The 12,887-nt window shown below is 35.5% G+C and overlaps 1 protein-coding gene across 1 annotated transcript; it reads right to left on the reverse strand.

The window, feature by feature from the left end:
• Positions 1-1,096: 1,096 nt before the first annotated feature.
• Positions 1,097-11,953, reverse strand: LOC130190287 (multidrug and toxin extrusion protein 1-like). Its single transcript, XM_056409610.1, has 9 exons — positions 11,501-11,953; positions 10,216-10,317; positions 9,572-9,640; positions 9,257-9,405; positions 6,140-6,182; positions 5,998-6,042; positions 5,811-5,908; positions 5,002-5,099; positions 1,097-1,251 (listed from the first exon to the last, which is right to left on the reverse strand). The coding sequence occupies exons 1-9, from the start codon at positions 11,792-11,794 to the stop codon at positions 1,097-1,099; spliced, it is 1,053 nt and encodes a 350-aa protein (XP_056265585.1). The 5' UTR covers positions 11,795-11,953.
• Between the last annotated feature and the right edge of the window lie 934 nt (positions 11,954-12,887).

A 12,887-nucleotide genomic window follows, 5' to 3' on the forward strand; every position in this document is an offset into this window, starting at 1 on the left:
TTAAACTTCAGACTGAAATTAAAACTATTTTAATAATTCAAAAAATCTATTGTTATTAGAAACAAAAATTTAAAAATTTAATTATAAAAGGTATTGGAAAACAAAACTACCCTTATACACTGGAAAAATTTTAAAAAGTGACAAAACTTTTAAATGGTTTTGGTTTTTATAATTTTTAATTGGTTTTAGGAATTTCAATTTTTTGGATGATGAAAATTTAATAAAAACTCCTAAACAAATTTAAGAATAAAATGCTGAATTTTTGTTTATTTATTTCAAATTTATACATTTTATTTCATTTAACAGCTTTTAATATTTTTCTGGCATTTGGAGAAATTTTATAAATTTTAAAATTTCTAATTCAATTTAATTTTGTTTTTAAAGAAAAGGTGATCACATGTCTTTCAAGCCGTCAGGGGCCACATAAAATGAGGTGGCGGGCCGGATTCGCCCCCCGGGCCTTGTGTTTGACACCTGTGATCTAGACTGTTTTGGTGTCAGTTGGGAGACTTCAGCTGCAGAGATGTCCGACGACTACATTTCATTTGGCTGACTTACAATCACGTTACATTCATACACCGTAGCTACAGGGAGCAACTCTGGGTTAAGTGCCTTGCTCAAGGACACATCGACTAGGGCGGCAACCATTGACCCCGCAGTCGCCCCCAAGACTTCTCTCTGATATAATGGGACGATATGGCGCTCGACTTGTGGCGTTCAAAGTGCCAGAAAATACGTTTGATGAACTTATTTCTTGCGATCTGGTAACTAAAGATAATCTTCAAGCCTTTAATGGAGGAACTGTGGCTGAGAGAAACTAGTGCCTTCTACTCGAGGGGAGGCGGACGTCTCAACGGACGACGTCTCCAAAACTTAAAAGGCACCAACGCATCTCAAGACAAATCAAAAAGTCTCATTGTGATTGGTTGACGGCTGGAGGTCACGCACCTCTTCAGCCACCTTCTTCCAGTCCATTTTGCACACTAATATGACGGTGATGGTGGACTGCGTCACCACGGCGGGTGAGCCCTCCGAATTTTTGGGGGAGGCGTTATTGTTCCAAGGGCAAAAGACGACGTGCAGAACACGTCACCGGTCATTTCCCGTCCCAATTCCCAACAGGGACATCATGGGAGCCAAAAAGGGCCCCCAGGTTGCCCGCCCAGGGCCCCTCGACGGGGCCCGGGACCCTCGGGGGCCGGGGGCAGTGCGGGAATCCGTTGTTTTGCAGGAGGTACCCAGGCAAAGCTTCTAGAAGCCAAAAATATGATGCAGACCCAAAAAATTTTCAAAGAATGAAATTTTCAAATTAGTTATAAATTAAACAGTTACTTACAACTTCACTGGGCACGGACGGGGCCTTTCAACGGTTGGGAGTTCTCTCCCCGGGGTGGCCTTAATCCTATGGCCCCCCTAAAAGTTAAAAGGTTTTGAGTAAAATAAACTCATTTGTATCAAATAGCACCTGGACCCTACCCAATCCATTTTACAAAACCAACCCAACGGACCGAAAACCCCCCACCCAAGGGCCGAGAGCAAGAATCAGACTCCTAAACGGACTAAACCCCTTTTTGGCCCAGAGAGTTAAATTTAAAAACGAAAAATGTAAAAAATTGAATCGCCCCGTGCAAGGAAAAAAAAAAAACAAACATAAATTTGACTTTTAAGTGTGGCCAAGAATTTGATGACGAAAGGCCCAAAAATAAACAATTTATGACTGTTGTAAGAGAAACAACACCGCCTTTGACAGAGGTTAAATACAATTAAAAACCGAGGAGAGGAAAAGAAATGAAATTAATGAGAACGTTTTTGAACAGAAACTGATGTTAACAATCTTTAAAATTTTTTAAAAATAAAAAGTTATTACAAATTAAATTTTCCCGCATTATTGATTACATGAGTGTCTTGAATAAATCAAATAAATAAATTTAAATTATTAAAAAATTACAAATTAATTTTTATAAAATAATTAATTATTTTAAATGACAATAATTCTGAAATAAAATTTAAAAATAAAAATAAAATTTAAAAATAAAATTTAAAAATAAAATTAAAATTAGGATATTATACCTTTTTTGATCTTTAAAGAAAATAAACCTTAGTATTATTTTAAAAATAATATTAATATATATTGTTTAGGATACGGAATTATTAAAAATTGGATTAGGTCAAATTAATGCTTTTGCGGTGCTTAAGAAAGCATAATGAGATAAAAACAACAAAAGTCAATTTTACAAGATGTTTATTAATGTAATTTTTTTCTCATTTCGTGAAGACATACCAGCTTATGCGTGATTAGGTTTTAAGTACATATGATAAATATTTTGACACGGTTACAAAGCTTTAAAAGTAATTCCAAAACCGAAGGAAGGGTATTGGAATATAATATGGCCAATTTGTTAGATTGAGGATATTGGGTTTTTTGAATTTTTATGAAACTACCTTTATTTAACAACATTAAATGAGAATTTGCCCTTGCTAATTATGAAAAAGGTTAAATTAACCCATTAAATTTGCCTCGTGCCATACTGTTAATTTAAGGAGTCGTGTATTAACAAATAAATAATATTAATGTTAAATAATTAAATATTTTATAAATATATTTAATATTCAATATAATATATAATTAATAATATTATTTTAATATAAAATTATATATAAATATAAGATTATATTATTAATTATCAAATTTTTATAAATATATTATTTAAAATATATATATATATAAAAATATATCATTTTCATTAAATAAATTTTTTTAATATTAAAAATTAATTATTCTTAAAATGTTTTATTACAATTAATGTAAAAAAATGATTTATATTATATATAATTTTTATTGTACTATATATGCTATATAACATTCACATTGTCTACTGCATTACGTTACATGAATTAGAATTTGGAAATTGCCTTGCCATGTTCCCACACCTCAGGACACACCTCCCATTGAAAGGAAGTCAAAGAAAATATTTTTCCTTTATTTCCCCCCAAAATAAAGGGTTTTGAAGGGTATGATAGTGCCTTTTAAACCAAAGGACATGGAAATGGGAATTTCCGGAACCCGGAGAGAACCTTTACAAAAACTCAATCTTAACCCCCAAAATCCATTTTACTTTGGAATTTTTTGCTTAGAAAAATTTTTTAATTATATTAAATTAAGGGATATGTTATAAATTTTAAAAAATCATTAAAATAATCGGGTAACCAGTTTTTATTTTTAATAAATTTTAATTTTAAAAATATTATTTTTAAAAATACTTATTTATTTAAAACCTTCTATTTTAAGACAGGGTTTAAAAAATTAAACATGTTAAAATTAATAAAAATTTCAAACAATTTAAAATGAACATTTTATTTTCCTAATTTAAAAATTTTAAAAATTCAAATTTAAATTTCAAAATTTTAAAAGAAAATTAAAATTCAAAATACTTAAAATGAAATGTAATTCTTTAAATTAAATTTTAAAAAGTTTACAGGGCCAAAATACATTTAAGGGTATGTTAAATTTTGAACAGGTTTACTTAAACCCATTCTATGAAATTTACTATGTTTAACAAATTTATTTCAGGGAACCCTAGAAGTCATTCTATTAAATAAAACAATTAAAATCTATAAATTCTAAAATTTTATTTAAATTTTTGGCTGCTTAAACATTTAAATATTCTTAATTTCCCCAAAAAAACCCTATTTTCAAAAATTTTTATTATAACCTCTTTGGGGTTTGCAAAAGGGAAAACCCTCTGGCGAGAACATTAAGGTGTGGGGGTTTAAATTTTGTTCAAAGTATTTTCCCCCAAAAAAAAGTCCTTAAAAAAAAATTTATAAAAACAAAAAACCCTTTTTTTTTAAAAAAATTTTTTTTTTTTTTTTTTTTTGGGTTTTTAAAAAAATTATTTTTTTAAAAATTATTTTTTTTACTTTTTAAAATAAAATTTTTTTTTTTTGGTATTTGGGGGGGGTTTTTTTTTTTTTTTAAAGTTTTTATACATATTTAAGATGTATATATAATATAGAATATCTATATAATGTGGATATATATATATATATATATATTATATATATATATATATTAATTATATATATATAATTTACATATATATATTCAATTTATATATATATATTAAGGATATATATCAATTCATGTATAGTAGAACACCTAGGTATAGTTCCCGGAGAGACAAACTAGAGGAAGCGGGTAGAGGGAAGTGAGGATGTGTGTTGCTGCTTTTGAAGTTAAATATAACTGTGGAGTGATATATTACTTTATTAATATGATGGATACATGTGGGTGGTAAATTAGTATAAATAGTTTGGGTTTAGTCGAATTAAGTAAATATTTAGGATACACATTTGGTGGTACATAGACGCACCTCGAGGATGGTTGATCTGGGTTACTTGGCAGCACATGATATATAATATATATATAAATAACTATATATATATATAAATAAATAAATAAATAACTATATACATATAAATAAATAAATAACTATATATATATTTATATATAGTTATTTATTTATATATATGCAGACTGGGGACCAAGTAGATAACGGTTTGCCACTTGGATGGAAGAACAACAATATAATTAAGTTTCTTCCTAATGCTGAGTGAGTTTTTTTTAAAGGATTAAAATACTGCAGGTGTACTTTAGAACATCCCAAAGTGGGCTGAAAGCTAAACGGAACCCAGGTCCAAAAGATTCACTTCACGTATACATCATCTGTTATGGCAGAATAAAGAAAGCTGGCGAATGATTGCTCGTGTTACGCAACAGCTGCATGAATATCAAAGCACCTGCCAGGTGCGTCGGCCGGCGACCTCTCATGCACACGCACACTGCACAGTGACAGAGCGTGACTAATCCAGTCACACATTAAGAACGGGAGAAGTTCATAAGACACAACCGATGAAGACGTTGCATAAAACCTGAGGCTCGCACGATGAAAGAATTAAATAACTTTATAGAATATTAACTCAGTGTAGATGGCCACTGACCTCCCCAGGTGGCTTTGTGCAGACCTCTGCAGCAGATGTACACAAATAAGATCACAGCCAGCAGATACTGGGAGATGGCGTTGGCTGCAGCGGATCCCCTAGAGGAGGAAACAGAACGTCAAGTCATCGTATTGACTTTTTGTTGACAGCTGTTCGTGGTTATGAAACTAAACTTTATATCATTGTGTGTGCAGACGCTCATTCAGATTAATACAACATATGCGAGTGAGAAGATGAATGGACGTCTCTGTATGTCACCCGGTTCAATAATCTGGTGTTGAACACTGCATTAAATATCAATAATAAATGTTGAATTGGACAGCTGTTAAATTTAATTTATGAGACTTATATTAATGAAAAATATCAGAATAATACAGATGGAGAGATGGAATATGGCATATTATTTATCTGGATGGAAAATGCTATTTACACATAAATATAAATATATATTAAAAAATATATAAAATATATATTTTTATATGAAAAAATATACATACAAATACATATATATATATAATATATATGAAATATATTTAAAAAAAATATATATAAATATATATATATATAAAAAATATAGACATATATATACAAATATATATAAATATATATATATATACACACAAGAAAAATATATTTTAAAATATATTTTAAAAATATATAAAAAATAATATATACATAAAAATAATGCAACCTATTTAATGCAACGTGCCTTGTTAAATCATAGCGTGAATGAGTGAATTCCCTTCTGAGAGTTTCTAAAGACACATGAGCGTTGAGCTCTTCTGCATAATGATGTTGTATGAACTCACGCCACGCCCAGGTCCAGGAGGTAGATGAAGACGTAGTTGATGATCGCGTTGAGGACATTTGCAATCGCTCCCGTCACGACCTGCGGCCATATGATCCCCTGTGGACCACAACACAGAGGCATTATTTACATTTTTCATAACTTTGATCCGTACACTTTTGGCATTACAGGGGTTTCCGTTGCTGCACCTGGTTTTGAAGATACCTTCCTTGGAGCTGGTACATGAAAGCAGCCTGAAAAAAGGGAATAGAACAGTTGATTAGTGTCACTAATAATTAGTTATTACTGGTATTATATGTATCCTAATACACAGTTTAGAACCAAACTCACCGGCAGGGCAGGCATGAAGATCTTCACATACATCTGGGCGAGACTTCATGCAGAAAGATAAACACATAACCGTCATTAAGAGGTTGAAACATAAGACTATACATACAATGTATACATAAAATACAAGTTTATTAGTCTTTGGGATTCGATGTTGGGTCTAAAATCATGAGTCCAACTATAAAAGTCTTACGAGAAAACACATATAAACTTCTCTTTCATTAAAAACTGAACATAATTAGAGTTTAGCTTCTTTTAGCTGGTTAGAGATGCATATTTGGTTTTAATTCATCAGGCGGGGAGATAAAATGATTAAGTTGGATGTGTAAATAAGCAACAATTTGCCAATATAACTATAATTAACCCTTGTGTTGCCTTAGGGTCAATTTGACCCGTATCAATATTACATCCTCGTGTCGCCTGAGGATTAATTTGACCCCATTCAATGTTTAATGTCGGTGTTCTTTCGGTAGTCAACAAACAAACATAAAGTGCCTCACACTTAAACTTGGAAAACAATATTAATTCTAATAATTTTCTGGAGGTTTTAATTGCTGGCGTCAAATTGAACCCAAAGGGTAAAATATGTTAGTAAATATAAAGGTAACAGGAGGGTTAAATATTTAATCGGGTCAAAATGACCCTAAGGCGACAGGAGGGTTAAAGCCTTTTTGTTGCTGCCCCCTAGTGGCCAATATGTATAATACAGCTTTAAGTTGTGGCATTCGTTCCACTTCTTAATATCTAACAGTCAGTTTAAATTAAGCCACATGGCCTGCGTCCCTCAATGAGATGCTAAAGGTGTGTCGATATATAATATAGTAATTAACCAGTCAGCCTGACTGATTAGACCTTAGAGGGTCGGTCTGGTGTAGAGGCGTGGAGGACTAGATGCATCATGGAGGTTAACACATGAATACACGTTCACCTTGTAGATAACTGACAACACACATTCATTCATTCCATCTCTACACATGTGACTCTGCTAAGGTTACGTCAGGTATCCCATTCATTATGGTAGAGAACACTTTCCATGAACTTTCCATGAACTCTCCATGAAGATCTCGATGTTATAACAGACGTCGGTGTCATGCAGTCTATAACTTATCCAAGTAAATCTATTCTGAGAAGTTATGACACATCGATAAATACTGAAGACTACCACAGGTACCAACCAGCACGAATATCTAGATTTTAATGTCATCAAACCTTTATGCGCTTTGTCGATCACAATATTACCTAAATACTCTCATCCATTGACTAACATTTGAACGTTGATATAACAAATATAACTTGGTGGTCTTTTCAGATGGACGTGTTATCCTTTTTGGGTGAACTCTGAGAGATTGATCACACTTTCTCAGGAAAAACAGAAGATTTTAAAGGACATATAACTTTTTACAAAGTTTTCCAGGCCAATTAGTCAACTGAGATAGACAGATAGATAGATAGATAGATATGAAGGTAGGTAAGTAGGTAGGTAGGGAGATAGATAGAAAAATAGATAGATGTGTAGGTAGATAGGTAGGTCGGTAGATATGTAGGTAAGTAGGTAGATAGATAGGTAGGTGGATAGATATTTAGGTATAGATAGATAGGTAGGTAGGTAGATAGGTAGGTAGATAGATATGTAGGTAGGTAGGTAGATAGATAGATAGGTAGGCAGATAGATAGATAGGTAAGTAGATAGGTAGGTAGGTAGATAGATAGAAAAATCGTTAGATGTGTAGATAGGTAGGTAGGTAGATAGGTAAGTAGGTAGATAGATAGGTAGGTGGATAGATAGGATAGATAGATAGGTATAGGTAGATAGATAGGTGGGTAGATAGATGGTGTAGATGGTGGGTAGATAGATAGGGTAGATATGGTAGGTGGGTAGATAGATAGGTAGGTGGGTAGATAGATGGGTAGATAGATGAGTAGGTAGGTAGGTAGATGAATGGGTGGGTAGATAGATAGGCAGGTAGACAGGTAGGTAGATAGATAGGTAGGCAGGTAGACAGATAGGTAGATAGATGGTGGTGGATAGATAGATAGATATGCAGGTAGGCAGTGGATAGACAGGCAGGTAGATATGTGGGTAGATAGATAGATGGGTGGGTAGATAGATATGTGGGTGGGTAGATAGATGAAGATAGGCAGGCAGATAGATAGATAGGTGCAGGCAGATAGACAGATGGGTAGATAGATAGGTAGGTAGATAGATATGTAGGTAGGTAGGTAGATAGGTATAGATAGATAGGTAAGTAGGTAGGTAGATATGTAGGTATAGATAGATAGATCGGTAGGTATAGATAGATAGGTAGGTAAGTAGGTAGATAGATAGGTAGATAGATAGATATGTAGGTAGGTAGGTAGATAGATAGGTAGGTAGATAGATATGTAGGTAGGTAGGTAGATAGATAGGTAGGTAAGTAGGTAGATAGATAGGTAGGTAGATAGATATGTAGGTAGGTAGGTAGATAGATAGGTAGGCAGATAGATAGATAGGTAAGTAGATAGGTAGGTAGATAGATAGAAAAATAGATAGATGTGTCGGTAGATAGGTAGATAGAAAAATAGATAGATGTGTAGGTAGATAGGTAGGTAGGTAGATATGTAGGTAAGTAGGTAGATAGATAGGTAGGTGGATAGATATTTAGGTATAGATAGATAGGTAGGTAGGTAGATAGGTAGGTAGATAGATATGTAGGTAGGTAGATAGATAGATAGGTAGATAGATAGATATGTAGGCAGATAGATAGATAGGTAGATAGATAGATATGTAGGTAGGTAGATAGGTATAGATAGATAGAAAGGTAGATAGGTAGATAGATAGGTAAGTAGGTAGGTAGATATGTAGGTAGATATCTAGGTATAGATAGATAGATCGGTAGGTATAGATAGATAGGTAGGTAAGTAGGTAGATATGTAGATATCTAGGTATAGATAGATAGATCGGTAGAAAGGTCGATAGGTCGATAGGTAAGTAAGTAGGTAGGTAGCTAGATAGAAAACGTTAGATAGATAGATGAATAGATAAACTCAATGCAATACAATCCAGGACACGTGTAAACGCTGCCACATGTACAGAAGAGTCACTAAAGGTGAATATTTTCTCGGGGATTGCGTAACGCTCACCTGGCGACCTCTGGGCTCTGCCTGACGGCGAGGAGGAGGGGCTCCGTGTTGATGAGCACGGCCCAGCAGGGGAAACAGGCCAGCAGCAGGATCAGGACCCCCCTCTGGAGGATCACGCCCACGCGCTTCAGGTTACCGCTCCCATACGTCTGCATGAGCAGGGAGACGGGTCAGAAGCACCAGAACCAACACCGACGACCAGCGGCGAGGAGTCAAAGACAACGAACACGGAACAAAAGCTCTTTGTGGAGTTGTTTTCAAAAGGGAACCCAGCAGCAGCTGTGTGTGTGTGGAGGTCAGAGGTGAGGACCCTACCTGAGATATGAGGGTATCACACGTCAACGAGAGGCCAGTTCCGATGGAGATACCTGTGACATTCACCACCTGCAACAACACACATCACGACTCAGGGAAAGAACACATGAACTCACCACGGAGACGTTCTGCAGCGCCGCCTTCGCCTCAAACGCTCACGAGAGTTCACTCGCTCGACAAGTTGTGGTTCAATCGCGTCATTCGCGCCTCAGAGGGGGCGGGGCTTATCTCCGTGGAAACAGTTATCATCTCCTTCATCCACCATGAAGAACTCACCACTAGTTCTGCTTCATACTCGTGGAGGACGTCCCACACACGTGTGAACATCTAACGCCCTCGTGCTTGGATTCATAACATTAATATTCATATATATTTATATATATTTATCCATGACATCACCCGTAGGCTCACACAGCTCGGTGACTTTCAGCTCCACTAGAGCAGCCGTTAGATTCACCAACGGAGGAGCAGCTCGACGCTGATTGGCTCTCGCAATCTCGGCGTCGGGCGAATTTTTTTTCCTGATGAGGCGAATTTTTGGCTTCGCACAATTCGCAACCACTCGCGTCCGTGCGTCGAATTTGCTTATTGGATCTAGTCGCGGGGAAAAAATTTGCGGCTCGGGCTCCACGGCGTCTCCTCACCGCGATGGCCAGCGCCACGCCCGCTAGCTCGGTTTTGCCGAGGTGGCCACAGAACACGGTGCTGATGAAGCTGATCATGAAGACCATCAGCTGGGAGATGACCTGGAGCACAAGAACACAATATACCATCATCATCATCAAGGGTACATAATAAGACAAACACAAGCAACCCCAACACACCCCTTCACATTGTGAATTAGCCTGAATAAATAAATAAACATACAGTAATAAGACTTTACATTATAACTTTAACCTTCAATCTGAGGGGAAGTGTTCGTGGACTCCAGGCCCTCAAGGAGGCTCCAGGGTCACCAGATTATTATTTATGGTCATTTTGGTTATTGCAAATTATGTTTGAAGAACCTGAATGCAGCACGAAAACCACAATGACACCTGTATTATCCGATGGTAAAGACGTTTAGTCAAAGTGTCTTGTATAGTTGTGAGTAGCATTATATTTAACAAGTGTACAGTGTGTGTTATCATCTGCAACATGTTCTACTTGCATCAGCATTAATTAGTTGTTTGGTACTTTAAACAAGTTGATAAAATGTAAAGTGAAACATTCCCTTTAGACTAATTCAACTCATTTCCCCTTAAAATAAAGTTAGTGAGAGTTTATGGAAAAAATTAACCGTGACCTGACTTCACAATTATCTACTGTCATCTAACATCCTCCAGGCCGCTCAACTCACTAATCCTCCCTGGAGAGTCATCCCACCTCTGAAAAGCACAAAATCAAGAGTTATTAATTATTAATAAATAAATGTTCAAGTATATGAATATCTATATACTAAATATATATATATAATATACTTGCACATTTATTTATTAATAACTCACAATATATATAATATACTTGCATATTTATTTATTAATAACTCAATATATATACTAAATATATATATATAATATACTTGAATATTTACTTATTAATAACTCAATATATATATACACTAAATATATAAATATAAAATACTATATTTAGTATATATATACCAAATATATATATATATATCTAATATACTTGCAAATGTATTTATTAATAATTCAATATATATATATATATAAATATATAATATACTTGAATATTTATTTATTAATAACTATATATACTAAATATATATATATATATATAAAAGTAAAGTTACAAAATAATTATTCGTGTTTGCACAACGCACATAAAATTTATGAAACGTGAAGACATTTTAAAAAAAAGAAGAAGAAAAGTGAAATAAGTTCAAAGTCAACGGACGCGCAGCGGACCGAGCACCGGGCTTCTTACCACGGGTCCCGCCAGCTTCCCGAGCTGAAGCAGCTCTTGCCGGTAACGGATCGGAAAGCAGCCGCCCGTCTTCTCCAGACCGTAGAACCGGGAATCACTGGAGAACCCGACAACGGAACCACGGGCATCACCGCAGAACCGGGCACCACCGACGAACCGGGCATCACCGAAGAACCCGACATCCCTGGAACCCCGGGCACCACCGACGAACCGGGCATCACCGGAGCCCCGGACCGGGGAAACCGCCTCCAGAGCGGCCTTCCCGGGATGTTCACTCGGTGTAGAACCGTCCATGACTGCTGCGCTCAGCTGGCAGGTCGGTGGGGTTTGCTCTCCTGCTGGTTCCCGGTGAGCGGTGTGAACCGGCAGCGTGACGCGCGGTTGGGTACATACAAGTGTGTGTGCGTGTGCGTGATCACCTGGGACGGGAGAGGTTACGCATGTGGTGCTCCGAGCGCGTCACCGGAGCCGGTCCTTTGCCGAACGACCCCCCGCCATCAGGGAGACCTTCTGGTGGTGCGTTCAAGTGCACGTTGCGAGCTTCAGTTTCTTTAGACCTGTTGGAATTCGAGTGCGCGCGCGCGATGCTGATGGAAGAAGTTGAAGAAGTACTCACATCGTGTATAAAAATATTATGTGTACACGACCAGCATGCAACAGGACCCATGTATTAGCATCAAAGTAAACTTTGAGTAGTAAAAATACACTTTAAAAAAAAACAGTTGCATAATTGTGTTATAATGAGTGACGCATTAACATCAATACATGTCGCAGCTGGTAACGTTGATTACGTCATTCTGCTGTGTTGTAACTCTTAATCTATAATACATTATAATTATACATATTATAATACTTTTTCACTTTGGACACTTTAATTTTTTGTGTGCAATGCAAATACACTTAATTATTAATGTATATATTATTTTATTCCGGCCGTATGTCTAATATTGCTATTGTGTTTTTCTTACTGGTTTTTTACTTTTTATTTTGATTATAACTCTTCACTCCTGAGCACCTGCAATTTCCCCACTGAGGGACTAATAAAGGAACATTACAGGACTGTCTCAGAAAATTAGAATATTGTGATAAAGTTCTTTATTTTCTGTAATGCAATTAAAAAAACAAAAATGTCATGCATTCTGGATTCATTACAAATCAACTGAAATATTGCAAGCCTTTTATTCTTTTAATATTGCTGATTATGGCTTACAGCTTAAGAAAACTCAAATATCCTATCTCATAAAATTAGAATATTTCCTCAGACCAAGTAAAAAAAAAAGATTTATAACAGCAAAACAAAATCAAACATTTGAAAATGTCCATTAATGCACTCAGTACTTGGTTGGGAATCCTTTTGCACGGATTACTGCATCAATGCGGCGTGGCA

Source organism: Pseudoliparis swirei, chromosome 24 (genome assembly GCF_029220125.1).
Source record: "Pseudoliparis swirei isolate HS2019 ecotype Mariana Trench chromosome 24, NWPU_hadal_v1, whole genome shotgun sequence".
NCBI lineage: Eukaryota > Metazoa > Chordata > Actinopteri > Perciformes > Liparidae > Pseudoliparis > Pseudoliparis swirei.